Raw genomic sequence first — 18,750 nt, 5'->3', positions numbered from 1 at the left:
AGTTACACAACAAGGTTCTTTTTCAAGAGTTATGGAACTTTATTGGTGTGCCGGTTGTGACTGTGATCATCATTAGAGTTTATAGTCTTATTGGCATTTTCTGTCCCAATTATTTTTATCTCAAGTATAATAGTTTGTCCTGTAAAAATATGAATGTAGGAGCCATCTCTGAGAAAACTCTTGAATTGATTTTGACTCTTTTATGTGGACTTGAGTTGTATTTATTTGATTCCGACGATGAAGTAATCTTTATTTAAAAATTGCAGGACATTTTACTTCAAATAAGAAACATGGTGAAACTAATCCACACGTTAGCTGATCATGGTGATGATGTCAACTGCTGTGCATTCTCCTCTTCCCTCTTGGCCACTTGCTCTTTGGACAAAACAATTCGCCTGTACTCCCTCAGTGACTTTACTGAACTGCCCCACTCACCATTGAAGCTTCACACCTATGCTGTCCACTGCTGCTGTTTCTCCCCTTCAGGACATATTTTGGCTTCCTGTTCAACAGACGGTACCACTGTCCTATGGAATACTCAAAATGGAGAGCCTTTGGCAGTGATGGAACAGCCCAGTGGTAGCCCCGTGAGGGTTTGCCAGTTTTCCCCAGACTCCACTTGTTTGGTGTCAGGCGCAGCTGATGGAACGGTTGTTTTGTGGAATGCTCAGTCATACAAGTTATATAGGTATGAACGTTTAAATCCTTTCTGCTTTAATATTCAAATTAAAATATTACAACGCTCAGTCGTACAAGTTGTATAGGTATGAATATTTAAATGCTATTAACAAGTCTACCAAAAAAATAAAAATAGAAGGCAGAATATTTTGATGACTTGAAGAAGCAGATAATTTTCAGACACCACAAGGAATAACATTTTGACTTGATTTCCGAAGGACATAAAAACAGATGTGTAAGTGGTTCTTATAGTAGATGTGCTTGGCTCTGAGAGTTTTATATTTCCAATCTTTCTCTTGTAAAATAAGGATTAATCTGTTAGACTTTTATGGATTTTGACTTTAAGAGCTAGACGAAGAAAATGGCCTTTTGAATAAGGTTCAGTAATTTTAGGCTTTATTTTTGTCACTCATGACCCAGGTGTTCTCAATAATAGACTAATGGTAGGTAAGTCTCACCTAAAGAGACACAGCTATTTTCCTGACTAGGATTCTTGCTGGGTGAATAATCAACCCCAACCCCAGATAAAAGAACCTTGTGATTAGTGTAGTGTTGTGTTACATTTAAAAAAACAAGCAAACGAAAAACAACTGAAAACTCCTTTTAGATAAAAATACATCAATTATGTTACACTGGTAATGTTCTGTTGCAACTTGTCAACATGAAAGCTATGTATTTTTATGTACATTGTGGTGAAATACATATAACAAAAAGTTTACCCTTTGAGTATTTTTTTCTTTCTTTTTTAAAAAACATTTATTTTGAGAGAGAGAGTGAGAGAGCTTGCATACACTAGCTGGGGAGGAGCAGAGAGAGAGACAGACAGACAGAATGCCAAGCAGACTCCATGCTGTCAGCGCAGAGCCAAAATCAAGTCACACAGACGTTTACCCGACTGAGCCACCCATAAACTTTTCAATATTACCAAGTAAAATAGCCCAGTATACTTTCTTCTCCCTGCCCCCCAGCATCATTCAAAGCACATGCCAGCTGGTAAACAACTGTTGCTCATTAGATTTAGGTCTTTTGATTGAAGAAGGTCATGTGTTTTAAATGGTGTTAATGAATAGTTTAAAGAGAATGCGCAGGAGGAATGACATCTTTTTTATTTTTTATCTATTTTTTCAGTATATGAAATTTATTGTCAAATTGGTTTCCATACAGACATCTTTTTTACATGCGTGAAATATAGAGGTCAACTAAGGAATTTTCCTTTTCACTTATCAGATGATGACTTCTGGCCCTCTGGCATCACGACCCTAATGTATGTTGTAAAATGATACACTGCAGATTCAAGTGCTGGATGGGACACTGCACTAATTGTTGGGCTTTTACCAGTTTTTTTTCCTAATTGAGAAAATAATTAATATTGTCAGCACAGTGCTTCTTTTTCTTCCCAAGATAATTTTCTTTTCGTAAAGAATTCATACTTGAAAATAAAAGATTTCACTGTTGCTTCTTTTAATACTAAAGTTGAAAGTACTTTTGACCCTAACAACATGTTTTTCAGTAAGAATAGGTTTTTAAGAAATATGTGGCCATGGTTGATAGTAGTGGTTGTCAGAGCTTTTTTTAAGTTTTGTAGATTTTAACCTGTTCATACAGACCTGCCATTTGGAAAAATACAAAGATACATGGACTTTGGTTTAGATCTGTATAGCTTAGGCTTGAATTCGTTAGTTAAGATAACATTTAGAGCCTCTTTTTTTTAAGTGTATGATTATTTATATAGACATCTGCCCTTTCTAGTTTTCAGGTAGCCATTTTTCCTGTTTTTACTATATCAAGCTGTTGTTAGAAATTGTAATATAAGGTAAAAGATACTCTGAAATGAAAACCTCCCCCTTCTTCTTTTTATTTATTTATTTTTTTGCTTTTATTTCAGGTGTGGTAGTGTTAAGGATGGCTCCTTGGTGGCCTGTGCATTTTCTCCTGATGGAAACCTCTTTGTCACTGGCTCCTCGTGTGGAGATTTAACAGTGTGGGATGATAAAATGAGGTGTTTGCATAGTGAAAAAGCACATGATCTTGGAATTACCTGCTGTGATTTTTCTTCACAGCCAGTTTCTGGTTGGTTATTTTACTCTTTTAAGCACTAGTGGTTCCTATTTGTAATTTGTATATGACTTCTGGTTCTTTATTCATTTTCATTTCACCTTTAGTAAAATGAGAAGCCCCTTTAATTCATTCCTTTTAAGGAAATCATTCTCCTTTCTCTTGATCAAAATGAAATCACAAAGAACATGATAGGGGAAAATCAGGTTCTTGAATATATGTTGGTGATGACTCAGCTTTGTACAGTACATCTGGATTCCTTGGATATGGTAATTTAGAGGACTTGACCCTATTTTAAAATACAGTATGTTAATATTCAAAGAGAAATGTGAAGTTAAAAAAAAATTGGAAACAGAAGCTAAATTTTCAAAACTCTACTAATTTAATCTTTGAAGCAAAAGCTAAATTTATGACATGTTTAACAACACAATTAGCTTTTAGAAGAAGTACAGACTCCTGAATATAGATAGACTCTTGGTTTTAAATAGATAGCAGTGAGTTGGGAAGCTTTCTTCTTCTGTTTCATCCCCTGTGTTAGGATGGAAGTTCTGCCTTTGTTGCTTCCAGTCTTGTTACACCACCAGTGCTGTCCTATTAGCAGTATAATGGGAGCTACGTTTGTAAATTTAAAATTTTTTAGTAGTAGGTGACATTAATTTTAATGATATATTTTAATTGTACTCAATATATATTAAATATTTCAGTAATCGATAGTAACAATAAGATATTTTACTACTTTTTGGTGCTAGGTTTTTGAAATCTGGTGTGTGTATTATGTCACATTTCAATTTATACTAGCCACATTTTAGGCATTCAGGAGCCACATGTGGCTAGTGACTACCTTTATTGCACAGCCCAGGGCCAGAAGGTGGGCAGGATCATTTTGGCACTTCCCTATTTCAAACCTATTAGTGAATGGTTAAAATAAGTTTAAGGTAAGAGAAAATGCCAAATCCAAAACATAAAGCCTGACACACTCTGTTTCCCTGCCTCTTAAAGCACACTTGGCCTCATGCATTCTCTTGCCACACTGGCCTCCTTTCATTCCTTGAATGTTTCTAAGATTTTTCCAAGGGTTTTACATGTGAACCCTTCACCTGGTTACTCTTAGATATCCTTTAGATTTCAGGTAAAAATCACTTCAGATGAACCTCCCCTGTGCTTACCCATTTAATTATATCTTAATACATATCTGAGCCCAAACTTCCTTTGATGAAGCTACATGTGTGATGATGTTGGGTGGAACTTATGTAAAATTGAGTTGATTTCAATATTTACATTACCAACAGGTATTTCGGAGCTTATCTAGTGTGTATGTAATTATACACTGAAATTATCTCACTAAACATTACAAACTAATGGATTTTTTTATGACACCAAATTTACTGATTACTTTCCCTAATTTGTATAATTTCCACCAAATAAAATAGACCGAGTTAATGTTATTTTGGATTCATATAATTCCAGCATTTGTCTTGATTAAATCAAATGCGGGGAAAAATCTCATTATTATTTCATGTGAATTATAGACTAAGCTTTTAAGAAATGGGTATGTTCTTGGGGTGCCTGGGTGGCTCAGTCAGTTAGGTATCCGACTTCAGCTCCGGTCATGATCTCAGCGTTCGTGAGTTCAAGCCCCGTGTCGGGTTCTGTGCTGACCGCTCAGAGCCTGGAGCCTGCTTTGGATTCTGTCCCTCCCCTACTCACACTCTGTCTCCCTCCATCTCTCAAAAATGAATAATGTTAAAAAAAAAAAATTAAAAAAAAAAAGAAATGGGTATGTTCTTTAAAAAAAAAAAGTTAAGTTGGAAATAATTAAACATTTAACACTCATAACTTTTCTTCCTAATTTTTCCCATCAGTGCTAGCCTCATAGACTCTAAAATTGGGCTGGAAAATTCTCTAGGCTTAGTGGCTCAATATTGGCCCATGGAACCTTGAGTTACCTTAATGGAAGGTAAATAAAAAAAGGTATTTTGTTGAAGCAACTTCAGGGGTTAGAGTCCTAATCTTCTGAAGTACCTTGTTGAAAATAAATTCTTATAACATAGAATGAAATGTTGGTTAAAGTTAATATCTCTTGTGAATATGGTTTAAATGAATAGAATTAACATCTCGATATAGGAAGTGGAAAATTTTTTGGTTTAAATGTTTTATCAATTCTTGTGTATTTATTTTTAACAAATTTTACGTTTTTAGATGGAGAGCAAGGTCTTCAGTATTTTCGATTGGCATCATGTGGTCAGGATTGCCAGATCAAAATTTGGGTTGTTTCTTTTACCCATATCTTAGGTATGTATTAATTAGTAGTTCTCTAAAATTATTTATAGTCAAGATAGAATTTCTATATGAATGATTCTTTTTACTTAAGGAATTCTGGATATCTAGAAGTGATTATAAAAATATGCTTTAATAAGTTTTAATCAGAGAAATTACATATACATGATTTAAAAATTGGATGCTCATCACTGATTATGACCTCAACACCATCACCACACACATTTCTGCTGACCAGAGGTAACCGCTTTGCACTTTATCTGTTTGCAATTCTTGGTGGTTTTCACAGTTTCTGTAAATATTGTTATACCACTATATTTTAAATGTATTCACTGTAGGGATTGTTATTTGATAGTGTGTGGGAGGTCGTTCCTCCCTGTATTGCGCTATTCCTTCAGGTGACCCTTCAGTCAAGAAACTTACATTATTCAGTTTTGAAAAAGTGTTCCTTTAAGTTATTTCTTTAATAATTTCTTCCCCATGTCCTCTCTTTTAATAACTCTCATCAATAGAACGTTGGACCTCCTAATTTCATTCCCTATGGAATTTTTTATTCCATCATATTTTCAATTTCTATTAGCTCATATTATTTTCTGTTTCTTTCTCTTACTGTTTTTATTTTATGAATGCAAGATCATCTTAAAACTCTCAGGGTATTAATTAGAGGCTTTTTGTTTTGTTGTTCCCTTCGGTTTCCTGATTATCTTTGTTTGCTCTTGGGCCTTTTGTTTGTTTGTTTACTCTGATCTTTCTCTTTCATATGGTTACCTTCTTCAAATGTCTGGTGATCCTTGTTTTCCATTTACATTTAATAACTAGGCAAAAATAAGGTATTTAGAGGGTCTATGCACACAGTGGTGTGTTGTTGCTGGCTTCTCTTTCGATTAAAGGGGTGGGTTGTTGGCCCTTACTGAGGAGGATTTAGGGGCTTAGGGAATTGCCCTGGAGCTGCCAGGGAGCTCCCCAGAAAGCTGTTATTTTCCCTAGAAATATTTTGCTCAGAAAGCAGTATCAGGCTTTCGTTCAGTATGCTATGGGTGGGACCAGGGAGGAATTAAAGGTAGACACTGTTTCATAAACAGGCTTTTCACTAACTTTTTTGTTTTCAGGTCGATGTCTGTGTCATTCTGACTTTCCTTTTCATTAGCTTTTGATAGTCCTAAGTCTTTTGGGGTATTCTTGGACATAGCCCCTCCTTTTGCACTCTGGGCTGTTACTTTTTCCTCCTCATTAGTTAATTTGCTTTCTGACTTTCCAGAATTGGTTTGAATTTTGGATTGTTCATACCTCTCTTTCTATTCTCTTCATTGATGTGATTTTATATCTTTATTAATTCTTCCACTATCATTTCAATGAGGACTCTGAAATTATATGGTCATTTGGCCATCTTGCTTCAGATGCCTAAAAATATTCTTATTTGATTATTTGTTACCTAATAAGCTTCAGTTAAATTACAAACTGCAAATATTTTTTCCTACTTGTTGAAACTTTTACCTGCTCTAATGACTTTTTGTTTAATTAAATGCTTGTTATCATAAGAGCCATTAACACTTCAAAAAAGTTTTCATTAGGTCTGAGAAAATTAATAGATTTCACTTATTTCCTTATCTCCTCAGGTCAACTTCCTAATAATTTTTATAGCTTGTCACTAAAATGTATTGAATTCCCTGGGTTTACCTTTAAAATAGTTGTGCTATTTCTTTTCAGTAATTATAGAAGGTATGAAAAGGATTTTAGTGTTCCCATACTTTGTAGGAGTATATATATTAGAATTATAAGATGGATAAATTACCATTGATTATTTGTGGAATGAGAAAATATTTTTTTAATATCATATTTTGAAAACTGATCTTTGTTTAGGCATTTGAGCAATTTGATTCCTTTTTAGGCATTTGGGCAATTGTGTGTGTGTATATGTATATATGTATGTGTGTATGTATTTTTATTTTTTTAACATATATATACTTTATAAGTAGGCTCCATGCCCAGCATGGGGCTCAAACTCATGACCCCAAGATCAAGAGTTACATTCTCCACTGACTGAGCCAGCCAGGAACCCCAATATGTATATTTTTTATATTTTTTAAAATTAGATGCCAAGATTGTCTTATACTGTATTTTAAAATTTTATATTAGTTTAAAATTTCATATTTTTATGTATTTTATAGAGTTTAACATTAAAAATTTTAAAGCATTTGATCATTACAATCCTCTGCACCTTTGCTGAGTGCACCATTTACTTTATCCATTATTGAACTTCTGAAACCACTTAATCACACTGCATTCCAGTACCTGAGTTGCAGGGGGAGTTTTTTTCATTTTTGTATTGTTTAGGCACTTAAAGATTTAAGTTTATTTATTATTTAATATTTATTTAATTCATTATTTATTATTTAATTATTTTTAATTTTTTTATTAAAATGAATAAGTGAAATAGTTTTGACTTAAATTCTAAGCACAGTCAGCTTGCTAATTTTTCTCACCTTGTTATTTGCAGGTTTTGAATTAAAATATAAAAGTACACTGAGTGGGCACTGTGCTCCTGTTCTGGCTTGTGCTTTTTCTCATAATGGGCAGATGCTAGTCTCGGGGTAAGCTTTTTAGTTTAATTTCCTTACACCATTTTCATATGAAATAGGACATACATAAAAGTACATAAAACATAAGAGAATAGCTCAATAAAGTTATACAGACCTGTGTAACCACTACTCAGGTCAAGAAATAGAACATCACTGGTTCTGCTCTGAAAGTCCTCCCCTTCCAGGTACCCCTGTAGGGTGACAGCACCTCCGGTCATATACAATATTGCTTTTTTCTTTTAAACTGATTTAAAACAAATCATGCAATGTGTATTGTTTTGTGTCTGGCTTTCCTTAGCGTGATGTTTCTGACATTCATATTAATGCATACAGCTGTGGTTTGTTGATTTTCATTGTTTATATTATATATATATAATACATATATATATAATATGAATATATAATTATATATATAATATATATATATTATATATATATATATGCTCTCTGTATTTCAGTATATGAGCCACTTATTGGTTATATGTGTTACAAATATCTTTTCCCTTCTGTGGATTTGCCTGTTCACAGTTTATAATTTTAGTGTACTTAGTTTTTTATGTTCTGAGTCATAAAGGTATTTTCCCATATTATCTTCTAAAACCTTCGTTATTTTTCTTTTCTCAAATTTGATATCTGGGCATCATGTACAATAGGAATCCAATATTCTTTCCATGTGGATAGCCAGTTGTCCAAGTACTATGCATCGAAAATGCCATCTTTTCTCCATGTTGTTCTGCTACCTTGTGAGAAACCACTGACCATGTGTGTGTGGATCTGGTTCTCAGCCTGCTTTTTTGTTCTAAATAATAAACTTACTATTTTTTTCTGTTTATCCCTTCTCTAAAACCATTCTGTCTTTCCAAGGCTTTGTATTTTAGCTATTCCTGAATTTTGACACTTCCATATAAATTTTAGATTTAGCTTGTCATATTGCCTCTAGTTACTCTCTGTACAGCCACAGACCTGTTTGGATTTTGATTGTGGTTGTAATGAGTCTGACAAAATCAGAGATAATTGACCTCTTTATGATATTGAGTCTTCTAATCCATGAATGTGGTATGTTTCTCCATTTATTTTTGTTTTGATTTCTCTCAATAATTGTCTTCTATGTAGAAGTCTTCCTCATCTTTTATTAGATTTATTTCTAAGCACTTAATTCTTTTTGTTGCTATTATAAAAGAGATGGCAAATGTAGGGAAGTAAATATGGGAAAACCACAGATTTACCTGTAAAGATCTTAAATTTTGTGTTTTTGATAACAAAAATCAATCATATCACATTAATAATGATGATTTTTGTTTCTTCCTTTCTAATCATTGTACCTTTGATATCATCTATGTGCTGCTGAACTGGCTGACACTACCAAGATAATGAAACAGTGATAACAGCCATCCTTTGATTCCTTTTTGCAAAGGGAAAGCTTTCATTATTAAGTATGATCATATAGGTTTTGGGGAGATAAACTTTATTAGCCCCTCTGTTCCTTCTAGCTTATAAGTTTCTTTTTTTTTTTAATCATGAAGAGGTATTATGATTTTAACTGTATCTTTTGAAATAATCATATGATTTTTCTTTTATTCTGTTAGGGTGGTAAATTATATTGACTTTTCAAATGTTAAACCAACCTTGCTTTGTTGGAATAAATACAGTTTACTCAGGACTTGTATTTTTGTGTATTGCAGTAGAGAAGTCTGATTCTAATTGTTACTTCTTTGTAATTTGTATTTTTTTTCACTGGCTGCTCACAAAAATGTTCTCTCTGGTTTTTTGCACTTACTTTGTATTTAGATTTGGATTTCTTTTTATTTAGTTTGCTTTGGAATTCACTGAGCTTGTTAAATATGTAGAGTAATAATTCATCAGTTAAGGGGAAATTCTTATTATCTCTTCAAATATTACTTCTGCCCTTTCTCTCCTCTAAATCTCGGACTCTAATTAAATGCAAAATATACCTTCTTACTATAAACTTTGTATCTTTTTTCTTCTGTATTTTTCATTCTCTTATTTCTTGTGCTGTATTCTGAATAATTTCTCCTTTGCTGATGCCCTCCTTAGCTTTATCTGATATGTTACTTTAAACTGGTCCATTGATGGATCTTTAATTTTGGTTATTTTACTTTTTGTTCCTGGCATTTCTATTTGGCTAGTTTTTCCAGGTCCACTATGTCACTTTTTATGATCTCTAGTTCTCTGTTGAAAATTTTAATCTTGGCTTCTATTTTCCAAAACTTTGTTCTATAAAGCAATTGGTTTGGTACACAGTGGTATGATTCAGTTACTTTATATTCTCCTATTTGTGTACTTTGGTATATTTTCTCCTTGCTGCCATTGGATTTTTGCAAACTTGCCTGTCTGATCTCACAGGTCATAGCACTGAAATGCACATTCATAGCTCTTCACAGCAGCTTTTGCTCCAGCCACGATATTTAGGCTCCTAACATTCACTTAAAATATTCTGGACTGAACCTGATAGTTCTTTTCCCATATTCTCTAATCCTTGCCAGATAAAAGCCAAATAATTAGTTATATTGCCATCATTTTAGATTGACTCTTTCATCTCAAATGATGAAAATGGCTCATCAAAAAAGCATTTATAGTAATTCTCCTTTGACCTAGGATTGAAATCAGTGGAAAGTTTAAACAAATAAAGTGGATTTCCTTCTGTTGTTTGGGGGGATATATTGTACATTTCATTTTTGAGAGGTGAATTGACAAAATGATGGTATGAAATTCAGCAAGTATTTATGACTCTCTTATGTACCCAGGTCTCTGCCATTGCAATAGGGCATGTAAAAGGAAGTATAAGACAGTGTGCCCTTAAAGACGTTTTGATTCTCTATCTTGATGTTCACGTGATAACCTAATAATAATACAAGATCTAACATGTCTTTGCTTTCTGAATCATGAAAGAAGTATTAAGTGATATTCAGTATAGTTTTTGTGTTACTATTTGTGCTATAAAAATGGCATTTTATAGCATACTTCCTTATATATATGTCATTTATAATTAGTATTTTATGTTAACTAAGATAGACCTTTTCAGTCATTCTGGATTAATGGAATTTTACATTATTAAATACTTTTTGGCATATGTGCTCTAGGTCACATTCAGATATTTTTCTGAATATTCTTAGTTCATTTGGATAAATATATAGGCAAGTGAATTGTTTGGAAATGTAAAGGATGGTGAAAGATAAACATTTAGTCTTTTAGGAGAATTGGGACATATGTTTTAACTATATTTCGTGAGTAGATAAAGAACAAGTTAATTGGTTGATAATAGATTCCATCTGCAACTAAGAATCATTGGTAAGATGGAATGGATACATCTGCTAAAGAGAGAGTAGGAAAAAAGTGAGTAGGATAAAAGATTTTTGAATACAAGTGGCTACATAGGAAAAATGAATTGACCCCAGAATGGGATTATAGGTCAGGTGTGCTTAGGAAGTTGTATAGGGGATAGATGCAGGGTAACTATGTAAAAGGCATTATGGAATTTATGCAGATATGGGAGGATTGGGGAAACAGGGCATTCCAAGAGGCAGGAAATTCTTGAGTGAATTACAATGTATTATAAATGGAGAGGTGCCTGGGTGGCTCATTTGGTTGAGTGTCCAACTCTTGATTTTGGCTCAGGTCATGATCCCAGGGTTGTGGAATCTAGCCCTTGTCAGACTCTGTGCTGAGTGTGGAGCCTGCTTGAGATTCTCTTTCTGTCCTTTAGCCCCTCCCCAGCTTGCACTCTCTCTCTCTCTCTCTCTCTCTCTCAAAACGAAATAAATCTTAAAAAAAAAAAAAAGTATGATAAATGTAAAAAGGAGTAATGGGAATTGAGGCTGGAAAAATAGATTGTAGAGATGAAAGAGAACTAGGATGTTGTTATAACTTGGTATAGATTTAGGAAAACAATTGAAACTTTGAAAGCATTTCTAATATGCATCTCCTAGCTATAGGAGAGATGGGTGTTAAAGGTTAAATAAAGAAATTAAACTATGATTTAGGTCAATGGTTCTCATACATTTTGGTTTTAGGATTCTTTGACATTCTTAAAAGTTATTGACCTCAAAGAGCTTTTGCTTATATGGATGATATATATCATATATATGCTATATATATATATATATATATATATATATATATATATATATATATATATGATATCTATATATGATCTCTATATATGATATCTATATGATATATATGTATATATTACATGTATATGTGTGTAATATATATATTACATGTATGTGTGTGTATATATGTGATATATATTACATATATATACATATATATATGTATATTGCTATATACCAAAAATAAAACTGAGAAAATTCTAAAATATTTTTAATTCATTAAAAATATATACTCATTGCATGTTAAGATTTTTTTCTTAGGAAAAATAAAAAGAGTGGCATTGTTTTACATTATTTAAAATCTCTTCAATATCTGGGCTAGCAGAAGATACATGGGTTCTCATGTCTGCTTCACATATTTCATTAGTTCTCAGAGCTATGATGGCATCACCCACGATGGAACAAAATACGTAGGAATTTATTCCATCTTTCTCTGCATCTCTCTTCTAATAATTTTCCTCTAGGCTTTGGCAGAATTTGTCTTTTGTTCTACCCTACTTCTCTTGATCAACCAGATAAAACAAACATATAGCTTTTGTTCAGGCAGGAAAGATCAGTCTTCCTAATTCAAATAGGGTTGCCACTTTCCATAAATTCTCAGTTCTAGTAGGTAGGATTCCTTGGAAACCAGTTTTAAAATGCTCATTGTTATTAGAGTTCAATAGATAAAACCCTCTTTTCTTCTTTTAAAAAAATTAAAAAAAATTTTTTTTTAACGTTTATTTATTTTTGAGACAGAGAGAGACAGAGCATGAACGGGGGAGGGTCAGAGAGAGGGAGACACAGAATCTGAAACAGGCTCCAGGCTCTGAGCCGTCAGCACAGAGCCCCAAGCAGGGCTCAAACTCACGGACCGCGAGATCATGACCTGAGCCGAAGTCGGCCGCTTAACCGACTGAGCCACCCAGTCGCCCCTGTTTTAAAAATTTTTTTAAATGTTTATTTTTGAGAGAGAAAGAGCATGAGCATGGGAGGGGCAGAGAGAGAGTGAGAGAGTGAGAGAGAGAGAGAGAGAGAGAGAGAGAGAGAGAGAGAGAGAAAATCATAAGCAGGCTCCACACTGAAAGCAGAGCACCCAGTGTGGGACTCAAACTCATGAACTGTGAGATCAGGACCTGAGCCAAAGTTGGATGCTTAACCTACTGAGCTACCCAGGTGCCCACCCTTTTCTTCTTCTTGAGTCGGAAACCAGTGACAGAGAACTACAGGACAGACTGGATGACATGTCTGTAGATTTGCAGCTGACTTGCTCACTGCTCTTGGGCCGCCAGCACCACTGCAGACTTCCCCTGCAGAAGCAGATCAGGTAAAAGAGAAGGGGCTGGGCCAAATGGCCTAATGTCTTCCCCCAAACTTTCCAGTCATCTGTCATTCTTTTTCTGCTAAGCAGGAGAGGAATAAGACCAGGAACCTTATTCCAGAAAGGCTGAGAAATGTACCCTTTCATCCAACAAGATGTTTGTTTATATTTTATCTATTTTGTAAATGTAAAGGATAGAGTTTTATTGTCATGAATTTGGAGTGGCTTTAACAAACAACCTTCTCTTGCTCAGTAATGACTAGAATAAGGCTTGAGATCACTCTTCCAAAATCATCTTTTCCCCTCTATCTCTTTACAACATTGTTTATAATCCTATAGAACAGGTCAGTACATTTAGTAGCCTAAAAGTGCATGATGGCGATTTATCAATAGATAAATAAAGATAAAATTAGATATTGCATTGCTTTAAATTAGATGTCTTGTGAAAGCTTTAATGAAATATGAATGGCCATGTCATCTGCCTTATGTGTTTTTAGGCTAAAACCATCCCCATTATGAATCAATTTTAATGTTAATACATTCATGGGGGATGATGTTCTAGGAAGTAAAATGCAAAAAGTTGGGTTTTGGGATCACATAGAACTAGTTTTCATCCCAATCCTGCCATTTACTAGCTGTGTGACCTTGAACAGTTTCTAATTCCATATCTTATCTCAACTTCATTTCTCTGAATTATAAAATAGAGAAAGTAATAACACTTTCCTCATAAGATTGTTATGAAGCTTAAATAAGAAAATGCTGGGGGCACCTGGGTGGCTCAGTCAGTTCAATGTCTGACTCTTAGTTTCTACTCAGGTCATGATCTCCTAGTTCATGAGGTTGAGCCCTGTGTCAGGCTCTGCACTGATGTGTGGAGCCTGCTTGGGATTCTCTCTCTCCCTGTCTCTCTGCCCCTCTCTCAAAATAAACAAACTTAAAAAAAAAAAAAGAAAATTCCAGCAAAGCATTATTTATTTTGAGGGCATAATAATTGTTTATTAAACATTATGTTTATTATTTTTTGTGTAATATAAAACATTGGGCAGTTATATAACATAACATTTTACTTCCTCATTTTCTGACTTCTGCTTGAAGTTTCAACTGTTGTCCTATACTGAGGGGTATTATAAACTAAATGTTTGAAATTAACCATGTGTCTTTGAAACAGTTGTTGAGGACTTTTTGTCATAGTATCCTCTCTGTAAACACCTTGGGGAAAATCAGGTCTCAGTCTGAGGAATTGAGGTCTCTTTTCCAAACTTGGAGTTTGTGTTTCTACATTTTTTTTAATTGCTAAAGAAGCTCAGAACCAAACTTGCAGCCCTCCTATGGCAAGGTGGACTGGATTTTATGACGTATATTTTTATTTTTAATCTTTATCTTTATTTTTCTTCCCCACCTCATCTTTGTATTCTCTTTGTCTCCAGTTTCCTCATATAATTTTTACCTTGTTTTTGCTACATCTTATAAGAGACTTCAAATACTTTATGAGTGAGAAGAAACATAGATAATTACCCCTCCCTTTTTTTTGAGAGAGAGAGAGAGAGAGAGAGAGCAAGCAAGCATGATTAGGGGAGGGGCAGAGAGAATCCTAAGCAGGTTCCACATTCAACACAGAGTCCAATGAGGGGCTTGATCTCACAACCCAGAGATCATGAACTGAGCCGAAATCAAGAGTCAGATGTTTAACTCACTGAGCCACCAGGCACCCCCATAGATAAATACATTTAAAATAAAAATGCTTGAGTGTAAAATAAATCTTTAAAACTTAGGAACACACTTGACCTAAAGAAATGTTGGTAATTTCATTTGATTAGGGTTTTTTTGTTTGTTTGTTTGTTTGTTTGTTTTTTGCCATTGTATAAAGCTAGTTTAGATTAAAATGCTTTGGTGATTTCTGATCTGGGTGGCTGTACGTCATAATGTCACTGATCACCCATGAGTCTATGTATGCTCTTCAATATCAAACACATAACAATATGTATTATTGCTCTCACCCAGTAACCGTCTAGATATAATTGACATGTTTGTCTTGTAGTCTTGAGTGAGCGGAGTTGAGGTTTTAGAGTGCCACAAAACTGAAGGAATGCAGTATCAAAAGGCTTGAAAACTAATACTTCCTTTATAAGGAAACCTGGGCTTAAAGTGACAGGGCAGATTGTGGTGGGATGTAGATATGAAAAGTTGGAGAAAGAGTTACATAAAGCAGGCAGGAAATGTATAACCAGGGGCACCAGACAATTGGACTTCTTGTTCAGTGTTGGTTCAGGTTCAATTTAGGGAATGTTTTGAGGTTTTATATTGCTTGAGTGATTTCAAAGTATTTTATTTTGTGTCTGTTTACAGTGGTTCTGTTATTCTCCTGGTCTTTCCAACTCAAATCTCAAATATTAAAAACTATTATTTTTTTCCTAACTCGAATTTCCTTCCACTAAATCTAATCAGCTATCAAATCCTATGGTATCTTTCTTTGAATCCCATTAGTCAAATTAGAGGTTATAGGAGGTGAGTTGACAATCTTTTCTATCTTCCTAAGTCCACACATCTTCATTCATAATTTCTATTCTTCTTGGTTGGATGTTTAGACTCTTAGGAGATCTTAATGTTTGGCCTTTTGCTTCTCAGATTCACTTTTTTTTTTTTTTTACTTCAATATCAAGTGAACCTATTCCATTGCCTTCATGGCTATCTGTTGCCTACAGGATTGCCTGCATTTCTTGGGTACTTTGTATTTTTGTTCTAGTCTACATTTTTGGCCTTATTTCATGCTGTTCTCGTATGTGAACTCTTGCTTGTTGTCCTTATTTCTGTCTTCCCAATATTAGATGCTCATAAAGATTACTAATGGTGATCCAGCTTTTCAAGTGCTATAGTATTAGGATGAGTCAGTTTTAATTGCACTACGTGTAGTTAAGAAGGTGGAATTTCCTTTTAGTTTTCTTTTTTAGGCTGCTCAGAAGTAAAAGTTTTCCCTAAGAATTTTATATATTCTGATAATCATACCTTGTACCTTGAGGAATTTAGGACTCAATAAGAGTATCCACAAATTATGTTTAGTATATATGTACTCAAATAATGTTAGCTGCTAATTAATATTTTCAGTGTTTTTTGGCTGGAATTTAAAATTTAATGCTGTAACTGTTTTTTACATCCAGAAAGCATTCTGTGTGCTTCCCACTTTCTTGTATTTTATTTTACATTTGAACATTTAAAGTGTAATTCTTATTTTGAACTTATAATAAAGATTCTGCAGTCAAAATCCATCCTCTACCCTGGATAACTTACACTAAACAAGGAATTTTAAGCCCTCCAGTAGGTATGATTCCTGTGGTCTCTTATCAGCTATCTTTTAATAATAATAACTATAAATATTATTAAAGTTGTACAGACATTAGTAACACTTATATTGTTGTATTATCTTATCTTGTAGCGTATATCGTGGTGTAGCATATAGCATATATATAGCATCATATATATTTAAAAAAAATTTTTTTTTTAACGTTTATTTATTTTTGAGACAGAGAGACACAGAGCATGAAGGGGGGAGGGGCAGAGAGAGAAGGAGACACAGAATCGGAAGCAGGCTCCAGGCTCCGAGCCATCAGCCCAGAGCCTGACGCGGGGCTCGAACTCACGGACCGCAAGATCGTGACCTGAGCTGAAGTCGGACGCCCAACCGACTGCGCCACCCAGGCGCCCCATAGCATCATATATATTTTTAAAGAGGGAAGATACTATGCAGAAACACATTTATCTATTGTTAATTATGTACTTTGTTACAATGTTTGCATTTTTCTTTGTTTGGTGATTTTCTTTTTACCACCAGAATAATCCCAGATGGCTGTTTTTAATTTTATACTACTAAAAGAAACCTTGCAGAGTTCATACCAAGTTTAGAATTACAGTTTTCAGGAATGAGTCACAAGACGTGTGTGTGTGTGTAGAGAGAGAGGTTGGTAATTAAGTCATGGCTATATTAATGATAAAGAACAATGATGTTTGAAACAAAAACCAAGTAACAAGTATAGTTTACCATTGAACAGCATGGGTTTGAACTGCATGGGTTTACTTATATGCAGTTTTTTTGGTACAGTACAGTATTTTCTCTTAAGATTTTCTTAACATTTTATTTTTTCTAGCTTTATTGTAAGAATACAGTATAGAATACATATAACATACACAATATGTGTTAATCAACTATTTGTTGTTGGTAAAGCTTCCAGTCAACAGGAGGCTTAGTAGTAGTTAAGTTTTTGAAGAGTCAAAAGTTATACGTGGATTTTCTTTTTTCTTAAATGAGATTTGAATTGTAGCACATAGTATCATTTTTGACAAGAATATTTTTGTGATTCATACATGTATTTATGCATATATCCATATAGCTAGATATACATTTGCACATAGTTTTTATTTTTAAATTTTTGTTTTTTATTTCAAGTCTTTATTTAAATTCTAGTTAGAAATTAACATATATGGTAATATTGGTTTCAGGTGTAGAATTTAGTGATTCATCACTTACATATAACAACCAGTGCTCAACACAAGTGCCCTCCTTAATACCCATCACCCATTTAGCCCATCCCCTGCCCACCTCCCTCCATCAACCCTCAGTTCTCTATAGTGAAGTCTTTTATGGTTTGCTTTCTTCTCTCTCTCTGTCTCTCTTTTCCTTTCCCCTATGTTCATCTGTTTTGTTTCTTAAATTCCATATATGGGTAAAAATCCTATGGTATCTGTCTTTCTCATACATAGATTTTCAACTGCATGGGGAAGAGGAGAATCAATGCCCCTATCCCTTCATTGTTTGAGAGTCAATTATAAATAGCTTTCCCTTATAGTGGTTTTTCCCTTTGAGTTATTAACTTGATATGGGATTATGTCTTATTTATACATCATAAATGCTTACTCTGTTTATGGCTAGATGGTATAAATAGCATATACTAGTATTAATAAAGTAGTAATAAACTAGTATTTAATAAAGTTTATAATTTTCTGAAAAATTTTATATGTGGCATGTAGTCTTTTGAATAAAAGTTCATACATATGAACAAAAAGCTTGCATTCTAAATGTTTGTATATCAGTATCTCAGCCTTTTCTAAAAAAGTTATTTAAATGATTTAAAAATATTAATAACTACCTGGCTTTTATAGAACTTCTCACCCATAATTTCCTTTTTCTTTTAAAGATCAGTGGATAAATCTGTCATAGTGTATGATACTGTAAGTATTTCAAAATCTTGCATGTGTGATATGCGTAAATTATGTTTATTAGGGTACTGAACTTCAAGTTTTGTTAGGCAAGATGGATAAAATACTTTCTTTTCTTTTTAGAGTGCCTAAGAATATACATTTTCAAAAGTGCTAAGATAGTTATGCAAGTTATTGGTTCTGGGACAGGCCCTTAAATATTTCAGTAATGATTTTAAGATGGATAGATGTCTAAGATAGATGATTAATCTGATCAAAGAAAATACAGATTTAAAGAGCACCAATATCCAAAAAAAAAAAAACAAACCACTTTAAATTGATTTTTCTTAAATTTTTATACCAGGTTTCCATTATAGCAAAGAATGAATATTTACCCCAGGGTTGTGGATGGGTGTGCTGAAAGGGGCTACCACTGGTAGAGATCTGGCTGGCTTTAGAGACTGATAGAAGGAAGAGTAAGTTTTAATAGACTTGGGAAAATGGCAGTTTTTGGTAGAGCCATATGAATAAAGACCGAGTT

The 18,750-nt window shown here is 33.8% G+C and overlaps 1 protein-coding gene across 7 annotated transcripts in view; it reads left to right on the top strand.

Annotated features, from left to right (window-relative positions):
- The window catches only part of WDSUB1 (WD repeat, sterile alpha motif and U-box domain containing 1), a 50,970-nt gene that overhangs the window by 1,979 nt on the left and 30,241 nt on the right, over positions 1–18,750 (top strand). For 4 of the 7 annotated variants that reach the window (XM_015082989.3, XM_027055706.2, XM_053215147.1 and 1 more), the window contains 5 exons: positions 267–688; positions 2,564–2,748; positions 4,933–5,025; positions 7,508–7,601; positions 18,209–18,242. In XM_015082989.3, coding sequence (XP_014938475.1) covers positions 291–688; positions 2,564–2,748; positions 4,933–5,025; positions 7,508–7,601; positions 18,209–18,242 — 804 coding nt within the window. In that variant the 5' untranslated portion in view covers positions 267–290. Of the gene's footprint in view, positions 1–266; positions 689–2,563; positions 2,749–4,932; positions 5,026–7,507; positions 7,602–18,208; positions 18,243–18,750 lie in introns of those variants that run through there. The other 3 variants (XM_027055707.2, XM_027055708.2, XM_027055709.2) reach the window with 3 other exon arrangements.

The sequence above is a fragment of the Acinonyx jubatus genome, chromosome C1 (assembly GCF_027475565.1).
Source record: "Acinonyx jubatus isolate Ajub_Pintada_27869175 chromosome C1, VMU_Ajub_asm_v1.0, whole genome shotgun sequence".
NCBI classification, from domain to species: Eukaryota; Metazoa; Chordata; class Mammalia; order Carnivora; family Felidae; genus Acinonyx; species Acinonyx jubatus.
This window is presented reverse-complemented; position numbering and strand designations above follow the sequence as displayed.